The sequence below is a fragment of the Peromyscus leucopus genome, chromosome 7 (genome assembly GCF_004664715.2).
Source record: "Peromyscus leucopus breed LL Stock chromosome 7, UCI_PerLeu_2.1, whole genome shotgun sequence".
In the NCBI taxonomy this organism is placed as follows: domain Eukaryota; kingdom Metazoa; phylum Chordata; class Mammalia; order Rodentia; family Cricetidae; genus Peromyscus; species Peromyscus leucopus.
The window spans coordinates 103,089,698-103,105,622 of NC_051069.1; the positions used below are offsets into that span (position 1 = coordinate 103,089,698).

The 15,925-nt window shown below is 48.9% G+C and overlaps 1 protein-coding gene across 1 annotated transcript in view; it reads right to left on the reverse strand.

The window, feature by feature from the left end:
- Gpd1l (glycerol-3-phosphate dehydrogenase 1 like) overlaps positions 1 to 14,087 on the reverse strand; it is a 41,391-nt gene extending 27,304 nt beyond the window's left edge. Inside the window, exon 1 of the mRNA XM_028892990.2 lies at positions 13,833 to 14,087. Within this exon, the coding sequence (XP_028748823.1) occupies positions 13,833 to 13,879 (47 nt within the window). The 5' untranslated portion in view covers positions 13,880 to 14,087. The remainder of the gene's footprint in view (positions 1 to 13,832) is intronic.
- Between the last annotated feature and the right edge of the window lie 1,838 nt (positions 14,088 to 15,925).

The window sequence follows — 15,925 nt, forward strand, 5'->3', positions numbered from 1 at the left end:
CATGCACAAAGCCCTGGGTTTGATTTCCAGCCTGCTTAAACAGGAGTTGGTGGCACAAGCCTGTCATCTCGGCACTAGAGGGTAGAATCAGAGGAGAACTTCATGGTCATCCTTAGCTACATGGCGAGCTGAGGGCAGCCTGGGAGACAGGAGACCCCGTCTCAAAAAACCAAAACATTCCTGAATCTACTGAGACCCAACCTATCTTGGCAAGTGTCACAAGTGGAACAGAAATTCTGGAAAAATGTGGGAAGGCCCCAGAGGGAGTCTGTAACTGAGATATAGGCTTTGCTATATCTCAGATCAATCAAGGAAATTAAAATATAGCCACTGTGAAATTAACTGTGTCCCGATAAACTGCAGCAGGGCCCTCTCTGTGTAAGAATGGAGACACCTCCACAAAAGGTACAGGGCATAGGGTGGGTCCCCACACTCACACCCCACATCTCCTGATGGCCTCCAGCTCCCAAGTTCCCTTCCTGATTTGATATCCAGTGACCGAGTTCTAAAATCCTAAGTTGTTCCCACAGCCCTCGGTGGCCCAGGGCTGTGGCAGGGCTGGTGGTCCTGGCCACTGTACCCTTGTGTCAGGCTGTGATGGGCACCTGAGCTGAACGGCTTCCGTCTGTGGAGTCTGAAATGAGAACTGGTGTTCAGAGAAGGCCCCTGGTGTGGACGAAGGGGTAAGGCCATGGTAAAGCAAGGAAGGAGGCGTGGTAGTCCCTCCCTGTAACTCCAGCATCTAGGAGGCTGAGCCAGAAAGATGTCCATCACGGACACAGTGGGTCCCAGGCCAACCTGGGTGACAGACTCAGACCCGATCTCAAAACTCAAGCAAAGGCGATGAAGAGCCCTCGAGAATTTTAAGATTGTGTATGCTCACAAGAGTGTGAGGGCACACCTGTGTGCAAGTGTGCAAGCAGTGCTGCTAGTGAGAGACAGAGACAAGGCGGTGGGTGGAGGCCTGACTCAGATACGTGGACCTTGTCTTGGGGGAGGCTCCAGATGGGCCTCTCCTGGGAAGGGGCTGAGCAGCCTCAGGGAAGTCCCTGGAGTCAAGGCCAGTCCAGAGTATAAAACCAACTCCCCACCCAAGTAGGGATTATCTTAAGCCTTAGGCCTCAAGACACACACTAACTCAATCAACTCTGCAATGTTCTGCAAGTGAAATTTGTGATTCCAGTACTGGGAGGTGGAGCTAGGGGGAAATCGGGCATTGAAGGTCATCCTCCGCCACCTTGGGAGTTGGAGGCTAACCTGGGCTACAAGAGACTTCTTTTAAAAAACAAACAAACAAACAAAAACAAAAACAAATGGGAAACAGAGGTAGGAGGACATCTATGAGTGTGAGGTCTAGTTCAGCCTGGGACTACACAGTGAGACCCTTTTCCTTTTCTCCTTCCTTTCTTCCTTCCTTCCTTCCCCCTCCTCCCTCCCTCCCTCCTTCCTTCTTTCCTTCCTTTTCCTTTCTTCCTTTCCTTTTTTAAAGGTTTTTTGAGACAGGGTTTGTCTGTGTAGCTCTGTCTGTCCTGGAACTCGCTCTGTAGACCAGGCTGGCCTCGAACTCAGATATCCACCTGTCTCTGGTGGGATTAAAGGTGTGTGCCGCCGCCGCCGCCGCCGCCGCCGCCGCCGCCGCCACCACCACCACCACCAAGCTGTGAGAACTTTTCTTAAGATAGTAACAGCAACAACAAACCCAAATTAATACTAAGCAAAAAACCCAGCCAACCAAATAAATAAGGGCGCTGGAGACATGGCTCAGTGGTTAAGAGCACTGGCTGCTTTTGCTGAGGACCCAGGTTCAATTTCCAGCATGCACATGGTGACTCACAATCACCTGTCACTTCAGTTGCAGGGGATCTGTGATGCTCGCTTTTGATTTCAACTGTACCAGGCACATATTTGGTACAGCACATGCTATATGTCAGTGGAAAAGCTATCCCACAGGCAATAATAAGAACATTATCAAAAATAAGTCAGCTGGAATAATGGACGTGGATTGTGTCACCGAGGTAGTAAGAGTCTTCAAGCTTCTGTTATACCAGTCCATAGGAGAGACACATTGTCCCCATTTCACAGATGAAAAAGTGAAGGCTAAGAGAGTACAGATGTGACCCATCTCTCCCTGGAGAGATAGAAACAGCTGCTTGCTACCAACGGGACACCAGTGACAAACCAAAGCAGATTCCAAACCCAGCCTGGGGGAACCACTGGGTGTATTGGGCTTCTTTATATAGTGAGGGGATAATTATGGGAGCATGGGTGAGCAGAAAGTCACATCCTGTAGCTAGATTTTTCCTGCCTTGCCCACAGTCAGGACAAATCTTTGTGTCACCCGCCAGTCCCACAGCCGTCCTCAGACCCAACCAAGTTAAACACAGAGACTTAATATTGCATTACAAAACTGTAATGGCCGTGGCAGGCTTCTTGCTAACTGTTCTTATAGCTTAAATTAATCCATTTCCATAAATCTATACCTTGCCACGTGGCTCGTGGCTTACCGGCATCTTCACATGCTGCTTGTCCTGACGGCAGCTGGCAGTGATTCCTTCGGCCTTCCTGTTCTTTTATTTCTCCTCTCTGTTAGTCCGCTTATTTTTTAGTATACTATTGTACTGGCCAGCTGCACTTATAAGTACTATTAAACCTCTGAGTGGTTATTTGGAAACTGGCGGGCAGGAGAGAAAAGCCTCTGATTACAAGGGTTGGCTGGGGTTGGAAGTAAGGACCACCTAACTGAGATCATGGTGGAAAAGTACAATTCAGAAAACCCCCCTCTCCAGGGTGTGAATCTGATGGGGAAGATCTTTGGCTTCAGTTTCTTCACGTAAGGAATTGATGACAGGGTGGGCCAGATGGCTCAGTGTGTAAAGGCACCAGTCACCAAGCCCGATGACTTGAGTTCTGTCTCTAGGAAGGAGAGAACTGACTTCTACAAATTGTTCTCTGACCTCTGTTGTGGAGTGCCCCTCACCCTTTAAATAAATAAATAAATGTAATTTAAGGGCTGGAGTGGTCAAGAGTCTGGCTGCTCTTCCAGAAGTCCAGGGTTCGAGTCCCAGTACTCACACGGAGCTCACAACTGTCTGTGTCTCCAGCCCCAGGGATATGGCCTCCTTGAATAACATAGGTATATTGTACACATACTTGCAGGCACGACAACACCATATGCATAAAATAAAAATAAAGGTACACATTTTTTAATGCAATTTAAAATTTGTAAAGTAAATATATAAAGGGAGTCATATCACACTCTGGATTTACTAATGGGCTCTGGGGATACATAATACATCTATCTATCTATCTATCTATCTATCTATCTATCTATCTATCTATCTATCTCTCAGGTCTTCATGCTTGCAGGGTAAATAAGCACCTTTACCAACTGAGCCATCCCCCAGCCCCTTGCTTTCTCCTTTAACCACAAAGGAAGGGGTCTAGGGAGAATGAGCGTGTAACCACACTGTCCATGACCTGAGTTCCCATCCCTCCCAGGCCTGTGCTGAGCTGTGTGGTTCACCAGGCAATTGAGGATGTTGGTGAATTTTCTATTAAACGACATCTAGTCTTCAATCCTAAGAGCAATACATGAACGAAGCCAAAGCATTATGAATAATCCCATCTCATCACCCAGGCAGAACCATGGTCAACACTGTGTGTGATTCTCTGCAGTTAAAGGCTTTTAAAGTACAATCAAGTACCAGAGAATTAGATACAAATGTGAAAAGTCAAAGATTTTAAGAATAGATTTGACTTGATGCAATGTTTATTTGCTTTCCGGGTAGAGAAGCTTTCCAAGTTTAAAACCAAAAGAGGAAACCACAGAGACACCACAGAGACGGTGTGTGTGTGTGTGTGTGTGTGTGTGTGAATGTGAGCACTTCACATTAAACGAAAGGAGGATCACAACAGACAGGGCTTTGGTTGATTGCAGAGGGCGCTGCTCACTGTGGGACTGTCCCTTCAACAAGAGGCATGTGGCTGGGGTGTGGCTCGGTTGGTAGAGTGCACCCTAGCACGATGCCCTGGACTCCATCCCCAGCACCGCATAAACTGGTTTTCTAGGCAGCAAGTTCCTTTACCTGCTAAACCTTGTCAGCCTCTTCCCACCCCCATTTCCCAGTTGCAACAGAGTATCACATGGTCCAGGCTGGTCTCCAACTCCAGTGGTAGCTGAAGACCTGAGGATGAGCTTGAACTTCCATTTTTCTGCCTCCACCTCCCCAGAGCTAGGATCCCAGGTTTGTGCCCAGGGTCTCCTGCACACTAGACGAGCATTCTGACAACTGAGTGTCATCAGCTATATACAGACTATATATCATCTATGCATTGCAGACAAGTCATAGTGGTAAGAGAACAATGGAATCCAGCTCTGGTAAGATACTTTCTACGACCACATCAATCAATTTAAGAAACCCTGTGGAAGGCTGGGGAGATAGCTCTTGGATGAAGAACTTGTCATGCAAGTGTGAAGACTGCAGTTCAGATCTCCACAAATCCAGGAGGTGAGGGGACCACTTGACATACCAGTTCATGGGAGGCAGAGACTGGAGATCCCAGGGCAAGCTGTGTAGCTAGACAAACCAGAACATATGAGCTCTAGGCTTAGGCATGGAGACCCCGAAATGAAAGATGACATCTGACACCAACTTCAGGCTTCCATGTGCATACACAGGCGAAAATGAATATACAGATGCATGAATATACGGATGCATGCACTGCCGTGGACATAGCTCTGTATAAATAAAATGCTGTGAGACATGTCTGCTCCTGCTTCAGAGAGGAGGATGGGCATCAAAGACACTCCATATGGAGTTTATCTTGTTCTTGGCAAAAATAGCCATTTGGACAAGAAACTGTTCTTGCCTGGACTGCTTGATTAACTAACTGGACATGCAGGACCCATAGGAAGGTGGCCACTGAACTTTGCTTGGCAAAATGGGTCCTTCAGGTTCCTGCTTCACAGAGGAAACTGCCAGGCATTCTACAGGACACAGAGAAAGTGACTGAGAGACTCTAGGCCTGTGGGCTGAAGACAGATGCCCCAACTTTACAAAGGAACTTTGGATAAGTGTCCAGGCTGCCAGCTGTCTCTATCCACTCTTGCAAGACTCTTGAAAGTTGCTTGTGTCCTTCTCCTATTTCTCAGGTAATATTATATCCTTCTGAGGTCTTTGATGCAGTTGAAGACTAGCTAGTTATAATTTCCTTAGTTATGATAAGAGATAAGTTAGATATGAAACCTTAGACTCACAAATATAAGATAGATAGGATATCTTCTTTAATTTTGCCAAATACAAATAGACTAGCTATTGCAACTGTAATTTTTGCTTGATAATTGTTTTGTTATATATATAATTTTACTATGTGAAAGTTAAAAACCTTCCTTTTTGAAAAAAATAGAAAAAGGGAAGTGCTGTAGATATTGCTCTGTATAAATAAAATGCTGATTGGCCAGTAGCCAGGCAGGAAGTATAGGCGGGACAAGCAGAGAAGAGAATTCTGGGAACAGGAAGGCTGAGTCAGAGAGACGCTGTCAGCCGACGCCATGACAAGCGAGATGTAAGGTATCGGTAAGCCATGAGCCACATGGCAACTTATAGACTAATAGAAATGGGTTAATTTAAGATATAAGAACAGTTAGCAAGGAGCCTGAGCCATTAGGCCAAACAGTTTAAGTAATATAAGTGTCTCTGTGTTTATTTTATAAGTGGACTGCTGGGGCTTGGCGGGACCCGGAGAGAAAACTCTAGCTACAATGCACAGTGCACACAAAGAAAAGGAGGAGGAGAAGCCGAGTGGTGGTGGATCAGAACCAGTCTGGGCTTTAATGAGACTCCTATAGAAACACAAAAAGCACTCAGGAGGCAGAGGCAGGCAGATCTCTGTGAGTTGGAGGCCAGCCTGGTCTACAAAGTGAATTCCAGGACAGCCAGGGCTGTACCCATGAGTTAAGATGTTCCCTTTAATCTTAGATGAAGGTGGTTCGGTCTGTAGCACAGAGCTCAGGGCATTTCTGTACATACAGCCAGTGTTCAGACTGCTAGGTCAGAGTTCTTGGAGACACACAGTCTTTGGTTTTGTTGCCTATAGTCCACGCAAACCACTTCCTTCTTCTAGAGCTGGGAAAAAACAGAGGAGCAGCCAGATGGTGAGAAGCAGAAGCTGCTCACCACCTGGGACAGCATTTCTCAAGCTTGGAGGGAGGCCGGTACTTAAACAGAGGGGAAACGGGGGGCCCAGTTCCTTACCCCACTGACATTAGCTGCAAGAAACACATGTGTCCACTTGTATGCTAAGCTCTTGGGCATGGTGCTAATTGATGCTGGTTAGTTATAAACCAAGGGTTTGGGGCAGGGCTGGGTTGGCAGAGTGCATGTCTAGCATGAACCCAGGAAGGACACAGTCTAGCATGTCCATAACCCCAGCACGCAGGAGAAAAGACCAGAGAATCAGGGCCAGTCTGGGCTATAATGAGACCCCCATTGAAACACAAAAAGCAACAACAAAACCCAAAGCTTAAAAAGCAAGCAAAGTAGTCTGGGACAATGGCTCAGCCTGGTAGAGTGTTTACTTTGGAAACACAAGGACCTGGGTTTGAATCCCCGAACTCACATAAAAAAGCTGGTATGGTGGTGCATGCTGGTAATCCCAGTGCTGGGATGTGGAGGCGGATGAATTCCTGGCATTTGCTGGCCAGCCAGCCTGGGCCTGCTGGGTGAGCTACAGACCAATGACAAAGCAACAAACACAACAAGAAGAAAAGCAGGCCACTGAGATGGTTCAGTAGGTGGTGGCAATTGCTGCCAAGGATGACTATCTGAGTTGGATCCCAGAATCCCCAAAGTGGAAGAAGTTGTCCCTTGACGGACATTCATGTGACAGACAATACACATACACATGCCCATACACTAAATATGTACATGTAGAAACACTTTTTACATTAATTGTATGGTTACATAAGCAAGGCCTGCACAACACCAGCTGACATCCTAAAATGGATGGGGGCCTCTCACAGGGTCCCACCTGGGCAATTAATGGCTGCTACAGAAGGGAGGATCAGCCCTCTACAGGCATATGTAAGAGCAACACTAAGTGGATCCAGATAAGTGTGTGTGTGTTGTGTGTGTGTGTGTAACAAATTAAAGAATGAGGTCATGAAATTGAGAAGGTATAAGGAGAACAGGGGAGGAGTTGGAGAGGGGATAGGGTGGGTAAAAATGATGTAAATATAATACTCATGTGTCAAATTCTCAAAAAATGTTAAAATATAAAATTCTTAACAAAAAACAACAAAGTTGAACATTGTCCTGTGGAAAACAACCAAGGAGACACACACACACACACACACACACACACACACACACACACACACACACACACACACACGGCATGCTAGCATACTTACCTGTAATCCCAGCATTTGGGAGGTGGAGGCTGGAGGATCAAGAGTTCAAGGCCAGCCTGAGCTACATCATGAGACCTTGTCTCAATATCAAAGGCTAGGGGTATATCGATTGCAGTGGTAGAACACAGAACACTTACCTAGCACATGCAAGAACCGGAGCTTACTCCCTAACACAGCAAAAAGTGAAGAGGAGGAGGAGGACCCAGGTGGTGGTGGCGGTGACACACACCTTTAACACTCAGGAGGCAGAGGCAGGCAGATCTCTCATTTTTGAGGCCAGCCTGGATTAAAAAAAGTTCCAGGACAAAGTGAGTTCAAGGACAGCCAGAGCTGTTACACAGAGAAACCCTGTCTCGAGAAACTATAAAAAGGAAGTGGGGGGGGAGGGAGAAAGGAAGGGAGGGAGGAAGACAAATAATAGTAAGATCTATAATGCCATCACTTGGGAGATTTAGGTAGGGAGAATGTCAAGAGTTCAAAGTCAACAGCGGGCTATATAGTGATACTAGGCAAGTCTGTACCACAGGACATTGTTTCAAAAACAAAACATGTCTGGTGCATGTCTTAGTCGGAGGAACATGAAGCAAAGGCAGGCAGATCTATGAGTTCAAGGCCATCCAGGGCAACATCGTGAGATACTATCTCTGTTTCAAAACACTGTAGTCCTGGTTACCCTGGAGTAGACTGTGTAGACCAGTCTAGTTGCCAGTTCTTCTTGATCCTCCTGCCTTGGCCTCCTCAGTTGCTGGGTGTTGTGGAATATTATTTTAACTGGGCAAAGATGTGTTACATTTGTTTACACTGCAGAATATTATTTTAACTGTGTAAAGGTGTGTTACTTTTGTTTATGCTGCATTTGTTTAATTATGTAAAGATGTGTTACATTTGTTTCCCCTTGCCTGCCTAAGGCACCTGGTTGGTCTAGTAAAGAGCTGAATGGCCAATAGCTCGGCAGGCGAGGGATAGGCGGGGCTAGCAGGCAGAGAGAAAAAGGAGGAGGAGACATCTAGGCTCAAGAGAAGAAGGAACAAGAGGAGGAGAGAATGAGGGAGACGCCCCAGGACAGACGCCAGGCAGCGCCAGGCAGCAGACTCGAGAAGCAGTGAAAGCAAGATGTACAGAAGGAAGGTAAAAAGCCCCGAGGCAAAAGGTAGATAAGAGAAACCGGTTAACTTAAGTTAAAAGAGCTAGAAATGTGTGCAAGCTAGGCTGAGCATTCAATGCTAATAATAAATCCTTGTCATGATTTGGGAGCTGGTTGGTGGCCCAAAAGAAAACGCCTGGTACAGTGGGATTACAAGCGTGAGTCACTACACCCACCTGAACAGCACCGTTAACTGCTGACATCAGCAGATTCACTCTGATCTCAGTGGAGGGACTTCAGGACAGCTTTGGTCAAGGACAGTGAACTGAGGAAAGATCCTAGCAGTTGACACTGAGCGCTAGGCCACCAAGCTCCCGCCCCCACCCCCCATCTCCTGCAATTACAACCCTGATCTCAGTCAGCAGGTACCTTTGGTATTCTGAATAAGCATTTATAGATGCAGTTTGCTCAAGGCCTGCTGCCAGGCAGGGGGCCCCCAGGTGCTCCTTAGACTATTGCTCTACCCTAGCTGCATGGGAGGAGGGTGGGTGCTTTTGGACAGAGGTTTTGTTCCGTAGGGACCTGAAGTCTCTTTCACATTATTCCTGAGTGCTCTTCCCAGGGTGCTGGGGAAACCTAGGAAGCTGGCTTTTGTTGGCAATGTTCTTAATAAGTTTTATGAATGTGCTTAGTTAGCTTGTGTGTGTGTGTGTGTGTGTGAGAGAGAGAGAGAGTGTGTGTGTGAGAGAGAGAGAGAGAGAGAGAGAGAGAGAAGAGAGAGAGAGAGAAAGAAAGACAGACAGACAGACAGACAGACACCATGGTGCAGATGTGGAGATTAGAGAACAACTTGGAGAGTTGGCGCTCTTCTTCCACCCAGGGGACCTAGAGATCCAACTCAAGTCATCAGGCTTAGGGCAAGTGTCTCCACCCACTGAGACCTCTTACCTGCCCATGAGTTCTCTGGCTCTTCACCGGGCTGTGGTAAGATGGACAGTACCCCAGCACCAGGCAGCTCCCACAGATGTTCAGGCTCCTCCCGCCTCTCTGTCACCAGTCCTGTAGACAGGACCCACCCCTGATCCAGGACAAGAGTACCTTACCTAGCCCACCCTGCTCTCCCAGCCAGGTCCTCCACAGCCACTGGTGTCAGGGGGAGGCACTTGGGCCCCGGGTTATCGTTACCTCTTAGCTGTAAGTGACTGCACCTCTATTTACATGAATACTCCCATTCCTGGTGTAAGGATTGCTTAAGCAACATTTACATTCCTGTGGTGAGGACCAGACATGGAAGGAAGGTCCAGTTCCTGTTTGAAAATGAGCACAAGGCTAAAGTCCTTTCAGGGGAAAAAAATCTGCCCTTTCCTAAGGAGTGACGCAGCAAGACTGTCTGCCAGGCAACACTGGCCTCAAGGCGTCAAGGACCACATACTGCACATGGCGGCACTGGGGAGGCAGAGGGGCAGGCAGAGCTCTGTGAGTTCAAGTCCAGCCTGGTCTTCATAGCGAGTCCTTGTCTCACAAAAACAAACCAACCAAAACAACCCCACACAGTGTGGCTTGCCTGTAGACTTAGCACCGGGGAAGTAGAGGCAGGAGGATCAGAGGTTCAAAGTCAAGGCTGGAGAAATAACTCAGATTAAAAACATTGCTGCCCTTCCAGAAGACCTGGGTTTGATTCTCAGCATCCACATGATAGCTCACAACTTTCTGTAACTCTGGTTTCAGAGGATCTGATGTCTGCCTCTGGCCTCCAAGGGCACCAGGCACACATGTGGTACACAGACACACATGCAAGTCAAACACTCCCCACAAAATAATAAACGTTAAAAAAGTTATATAAATAAAAGCCTACAGTATATATTAAAAAATAGCTCAAGGTCATCCTTTGTATTGAGTTCAAGGCCAGTCTGAGCTATACGAGAACCTTCCTTTTATAAAAAGGGAAGGGGAAGGGAGGACATCCAGGCTTGTGCCAAACTCCAGTTCACAAAGTTTGTATCTTTGAATCTTATCTTCTAAGCCCTTATTTATCTCACACCCGAGTTGCTTAATAGTAGAGACCATGTCCTGTTCCTAAAAAGAGCACGGTACCCTAAGGAGCATGGTACCCTAAAGAGCAGGGCTCCCCAAAGAACACAGTACCTACCAGGGGCAAATGCGGCAGTGTATACTAACTCAGAGCTGAACACTCCATCTTCACCCCTTTTATTTTTTGAGATCCCTCTGTATTCTGGCTGGTCTAGAACTTACTATGTAGCCCAGGTTAGCCTCCTTTTTGAGGTGGTCTTCCTGCCTCAGCTTCTCATATGCAGGGATTACAGACATGAGCCACTCTGCCCCTTCCTGGCCCCTCCCTGTTGCTTTCAGTTCCTCTGATTGGGAAGTTCTCGGGAAGTGGGGATCCTCTCTCTAGGACTGGAGTGACTCTGTACCCAAGGCGATGGCGGGAAGCCAACGGTTGCTTCTGTCTGATCTGGTATTTAATGGAGGCAGGCAGCCAGCGCAAACCTTCGGAACATTTCTCAAGTGCCATGCCACAGGCCAAGTTCTATTCACTCCCAGAGCCGGATCAGACCAAGAATACAGCCAAGTTCATCAGAATGAAGATGCTTCAGGCTAGCAGCCAAGCCTCCGTGAAGGGCCAGAAAGGTTCGCGTCACGGTCCTTGTTTGAGCTCAGTCGAGCGTGGCAGAGCTGGACACTCCTGTCTGCAGCTGACAAGCCGGGGAAAGGGCTGCCTTTTGTGGAGTTGGGGAGGAGGGGCAACCAACCCGGAAAAGGTGCCCGTGAGCCTAACACCAGGGGATGGAGGCAGGAAGAGCGAAAGTTCAAGATCACCCTCGTTTGGGCCAAGGCCAACCAGGGCTAAATGAGACCCTGTCTCAAAACAACAGCAAACAAGCTCCGTGGGTGCCTGCCCAGTGGCAGAGCCAGCAAGGCAGCTGACATCTCTCTGGAGTGACCTTGATATCGTAAGTGGTGAGACCAAAGTTGGAGGTCAATGTGAAGCTTTGAAGAGGACATATCGGAGTCCCGTTTAACGTGACACAAAGCATTCTGCTGTTACCCAGACAGCACACGGGAAAGCTCAGAGTGGGGCAGCAGGTACCATGCTTGCCACATGAGCCCGATGGCCTGTGTTGAATCCTCAGATCTACAAAGAAAAGAACTCCCCAAAGTTGTCCTGACTTCTGCAGAAACTCTCACTTTCTCTTACAAACGCACAATAAAAAATAAAAATAGACAGGTGTGGTGGCACACCCCTTTAACCCCAGAACTTGGCAGGTGGGTTTTTGTGGGTTTGAGGCCAGCTTTCTCTACATAGTGAGTAGCAGGACAGCCAGGGTTACATAGACCCTGTCTCAAAAAAACGAAATAAATAAAATTTAAAATAGTCAGGTGGTGGTGGCACAAGCCTTTAAACCTAGCACTTGGGAGGCAGAGGCTGGCAGATCTCTCTGAATTCAAGGCCAGTCTGGTCTACATAGCAAATACCAGACCATCCAGTGCTGCTGAGTAAGACCCTGTCTCAAAAAGGAAATAAAACGGGCTGGAGAGAGAGCTCAGTAGTTAAAAGCACTTGCTGCTCTTGTAGAGGACCTGAGTTCTGTTCCCGGCACCCACGTGGTGGCTCCCAACTGGCTGGCTGTAACTCTAGCTCCAAGAAACCCTATGCCCCTTTTCTGACCTGCGCAGGCACCAGGCGCAGGCACCAGACACAGGTGCGTATGCAGTGCACTTACATATATGCAGGCAAAACAATCATACACATAAAAATACAACTAAAACATCACAACAAAAATAAAAAGTATGACTGAATTCCTGATTCCCCTGCCTGCCCCACAAGGGCTGGGATTCCAGCCAAGTGCTTCTACAGTCCTAACACACATGGAGTCTGGCTGGAGTGGGGCCTCTTCCTAGGAGGTGGGAAGAGAGGAGCCTTGGGGTTTGATCCCCTGCAGCAGCAGAGAAGAGGTATGTACACAACAGAAGAGTTTTGTGTTAATTGAGGGTGAGGCGGCACAGGGAGTTTCCTCCGTGGTAGAGCATTCACTACCACTCAAGAGGCACTGGGTTCAATCTCCAGGAAGAAAAAAATTTCCCTCTGGGCATGATAGGGCTTGCCTTTAATGCCAGCACTCAGATCTCTGATCTCTGTGGGTTGAGGCCAGCTTGGTCTACACAGTGAGTATCATGCCAGAGCTGCAATAAGACCCTCTCTTAAAAAATTATAATAGTCTTCAGACATTCATTATTTATTTAGCATATGCCAAGCACCAGGTAAAGAACTGGGCAGGAGGGGAGAGTGGAAACAGATAACTAAACGGTGAGGCCAACACAAGGTCAGCAACAGGAGCCTGGGAGAGAGGCCACCGGCCCAGCATCAATGGAAAAGGACAGCCAGGTAAGGTTTCCTCCAAAACTACTTTCTGAGCCAAGTCTTCAAAGAGTGTGACTAAGACCAATCAAATGGCCCCTCGGACTCCTGCACTGTACCTCTTCTAGAAGCCTGAGCTGTGGTGTGAGTCAGACCACAGGAAAACAGGAGCCAGGAAACGTTCCACCTCCCTCCCTGGGCCGCGGGAAAAGTCTGGAACACATCAGCACTATGTTCTGCCTCCTTGTCACCAAGACCCCAACTTCTGTGTTTAAGTATCACCAAGGTACAGAAACTACTGGAAGAGCTTGAACGCCCTCCAAGCATCAAGTACTTTTTAAGTGAAGCCAAGTCCAGCCCAGTGGAGATGGAAGCTCTGTAAACACCTTCCCCCAGGACCTTCACGTCCTAGCAGTAAGGCCAGTGGGAACTTGGACCCCCTTCCGGGAATCACCTTAGCATGATTGGGAACCAGTCGCTTGAGGCAGTGAGAACCGCATCTTGAAGGACAGAGCCTGCCCCAGGGAGTAAGAACCCTTTTCGATATCTGTGCCTCCATTTCCCCAGTACCAAAACTGCAGTAAGAACAACTGAGCCTCTGCCAATTCCTCCAGGGGGTGATCGGCCAGGAAGATTGGAGAACGCCCTGAGGGTGTTTTGCTAAGTCCACGGGCGTGGCGAGCAGGTGGCCAGTAGCCGCATAGTTACTTGGGCGCAGACAGGTGCTCGCAGGCTCGGTGCGCGCTGCCACCTGGGCCACCCGTGCCAGGCAGCTCGCGCGCCGGTGCCTCGGCGTGTCCTCTGGGCGTGCAGTGCCCAACCGGGACATGCGATCGCAGGCCCGCCTCTCTGCCTGCCCGCGGTCCCCGGTGTCCACGCTGAAGCAGCCGGCGGGCAACCTGGCCACCGACCGGGCTTCCGGAGCGGAGCCGCGCCGCCCACCCGCCGCTGCTCACCAGTTCCCGGAGCCCACGATGCACACTTTCAGAGGCGCCGCTGCCATGGCCAAGCCGGATCGCTGCTGCACACTCTGCTTCCCAGGGCCCAGGCGGATCACTGCAGCAAGCTGGATCGTTGCTGCACGCGTAGTGCCTCCCAGGGCAGCTGCTCACCTCCCCAGGATCCGCCTAGTGTTGCCGCTCCGGGCGACCCCGCCCCGCCCTCCTCTCCACCAATGGCCACTGCCACCCCTCCTGGGCGCCTAGGGCCACAGCTGACAGCCGGGAGGACCCGCCCCACCACTCCCAAGAACCACTGCGCACGCCTGGTCCAGGCGGGGTGGCCTGGTCAGCCTCCGGTGTCGCTCCACCCCTGCCCGAGGAATGTTGGGATGTGTAGTCCACCTCCCTACAGGCTCCTGGACCGTAGTTCTAGGCGCACCACGTGCAGGCCGATGTCATTGCGCAGAGACTCGGTCCTGGAGTTCCCACTGCTGTGTTACACTGTCCGGGACGGAGCTGGACCGACCCAGCCTGCAGAGGGGTCACCTATTCGCTCTCTGCCCAGGGAGAGCTGTCAATTAAGGGTGGAGCCTGGAGAGGCTAACCCGTTGACTCTGGATCAGTTCATTCAGATTTGGGTTCTGTGCCTGCACCTGCTTTAACAGCGTCGCCAAATTCGTATAAACTGGACAGATCTAGGCACCCACGAATTTCTTAGCGAGCCTGGAGCTCCTAAGGCCTCCTGCCCTTGACCTGACAGTATTTGCTCTACAGGGCTGGGCTTGTAGTTCAATTGGTAGGGGGCTACTAGATTGAACCCAGGAAGTGATGAGTTCAATCCCCAGTGCCTGGTGGCTCTGGCGTGTAAGCACAGCCTATGGGAGATGGAGAGAGGACCTGAAATCCAGGTTATCCTTGGCCATATAAACAATGGGAGGGCCACCTTGTCACCTAGTCTCAAACACCCTTGCATTTCGGGATGGAAAATTTATCTACACAGGGTCAAAACAGAAACGTGAACCCCTTACGCCTCACAGGGCGGACTTGCCGCTTCCCGGAGCTTGCCAGGGCTTCGCTGATCTGTGGTTGGTTTGTGGTTTGTAGTCCATACTTCTCTCACAAAACTATCGAAGCTAATCACGAGTCTCCAAAACTGTGATTACAAGCTGTATATGGGGATGCTCATGCCGAGGCCACAGAAAACGGAGATAGTGGGGTGTGCCGTAACCCAGACATGAGGACCAGCAGTTCCAAGTCATCCTTATCTACACAGTGAGTTTGCGGCCAATGTGGTTTACATGAGACCCTGGCACAAAACAAAAACAAGTACCACCTCCCATCGGTGGTCCTCTGACCTTCCCTGTGCTCTGCCATACATGCGTCTACTCTCTCACACATAAAATAATAATGATAAATGACAAGCAAAATAATAATAATAAACAAAATCATTTTAACTCATTTTTTTGGAGAGAGGGTCTCACAATGTAGCCCTGGCTGGCCTGAAACATGCTGAAGAGTAGCAGGCTGGCCTAGTACTTACTTTATAGACCAGGCTAGCCTCAGGCGCACAGAGATCGGCCTGCCTCTTTCTCCTAAGTGCTGGGGTGAAAGGTAAGTGCCTGGATTAAATTAAATTAATGCCTTGATTAAAATAAATTTAGTTTTAGAATAGGTTTAATCCCAGCACTCTGGAGGCAGAGGCAGATGAGTCTCTGTGAGTTGAGGCCAGCCTGGCCTACATATCGAGTTCTAGGTCAGCCAAGGCCAAATAGTGAGACAATCTCAAACAAAAACAAAAACAAAAACAAAAAAACAAAAACAAAAGAAGTCAAACTGGGTGTAGTGATACATGCCTTGAATCCCCAGATAGGCAGGTCTCTGTGGGTTGGAGACCATCCTGACCTATATAGCCTGGTGATGTAGTGAGGCCCTGTCCTAAAGAAAGGAAAGAGAGAACAGAAAAATAGAAGAACAGACCTAGAATTCGCAAACTGCTACAAGTTAATCTTTAACCCTGGTGTAGGTACACCCCAAACCAAACACACCAGAGGCCCCAGGGGCGAGGGGGTTTGCAGCCCTCAGACTTTTAAAGTTCAAAGGTGGGTACA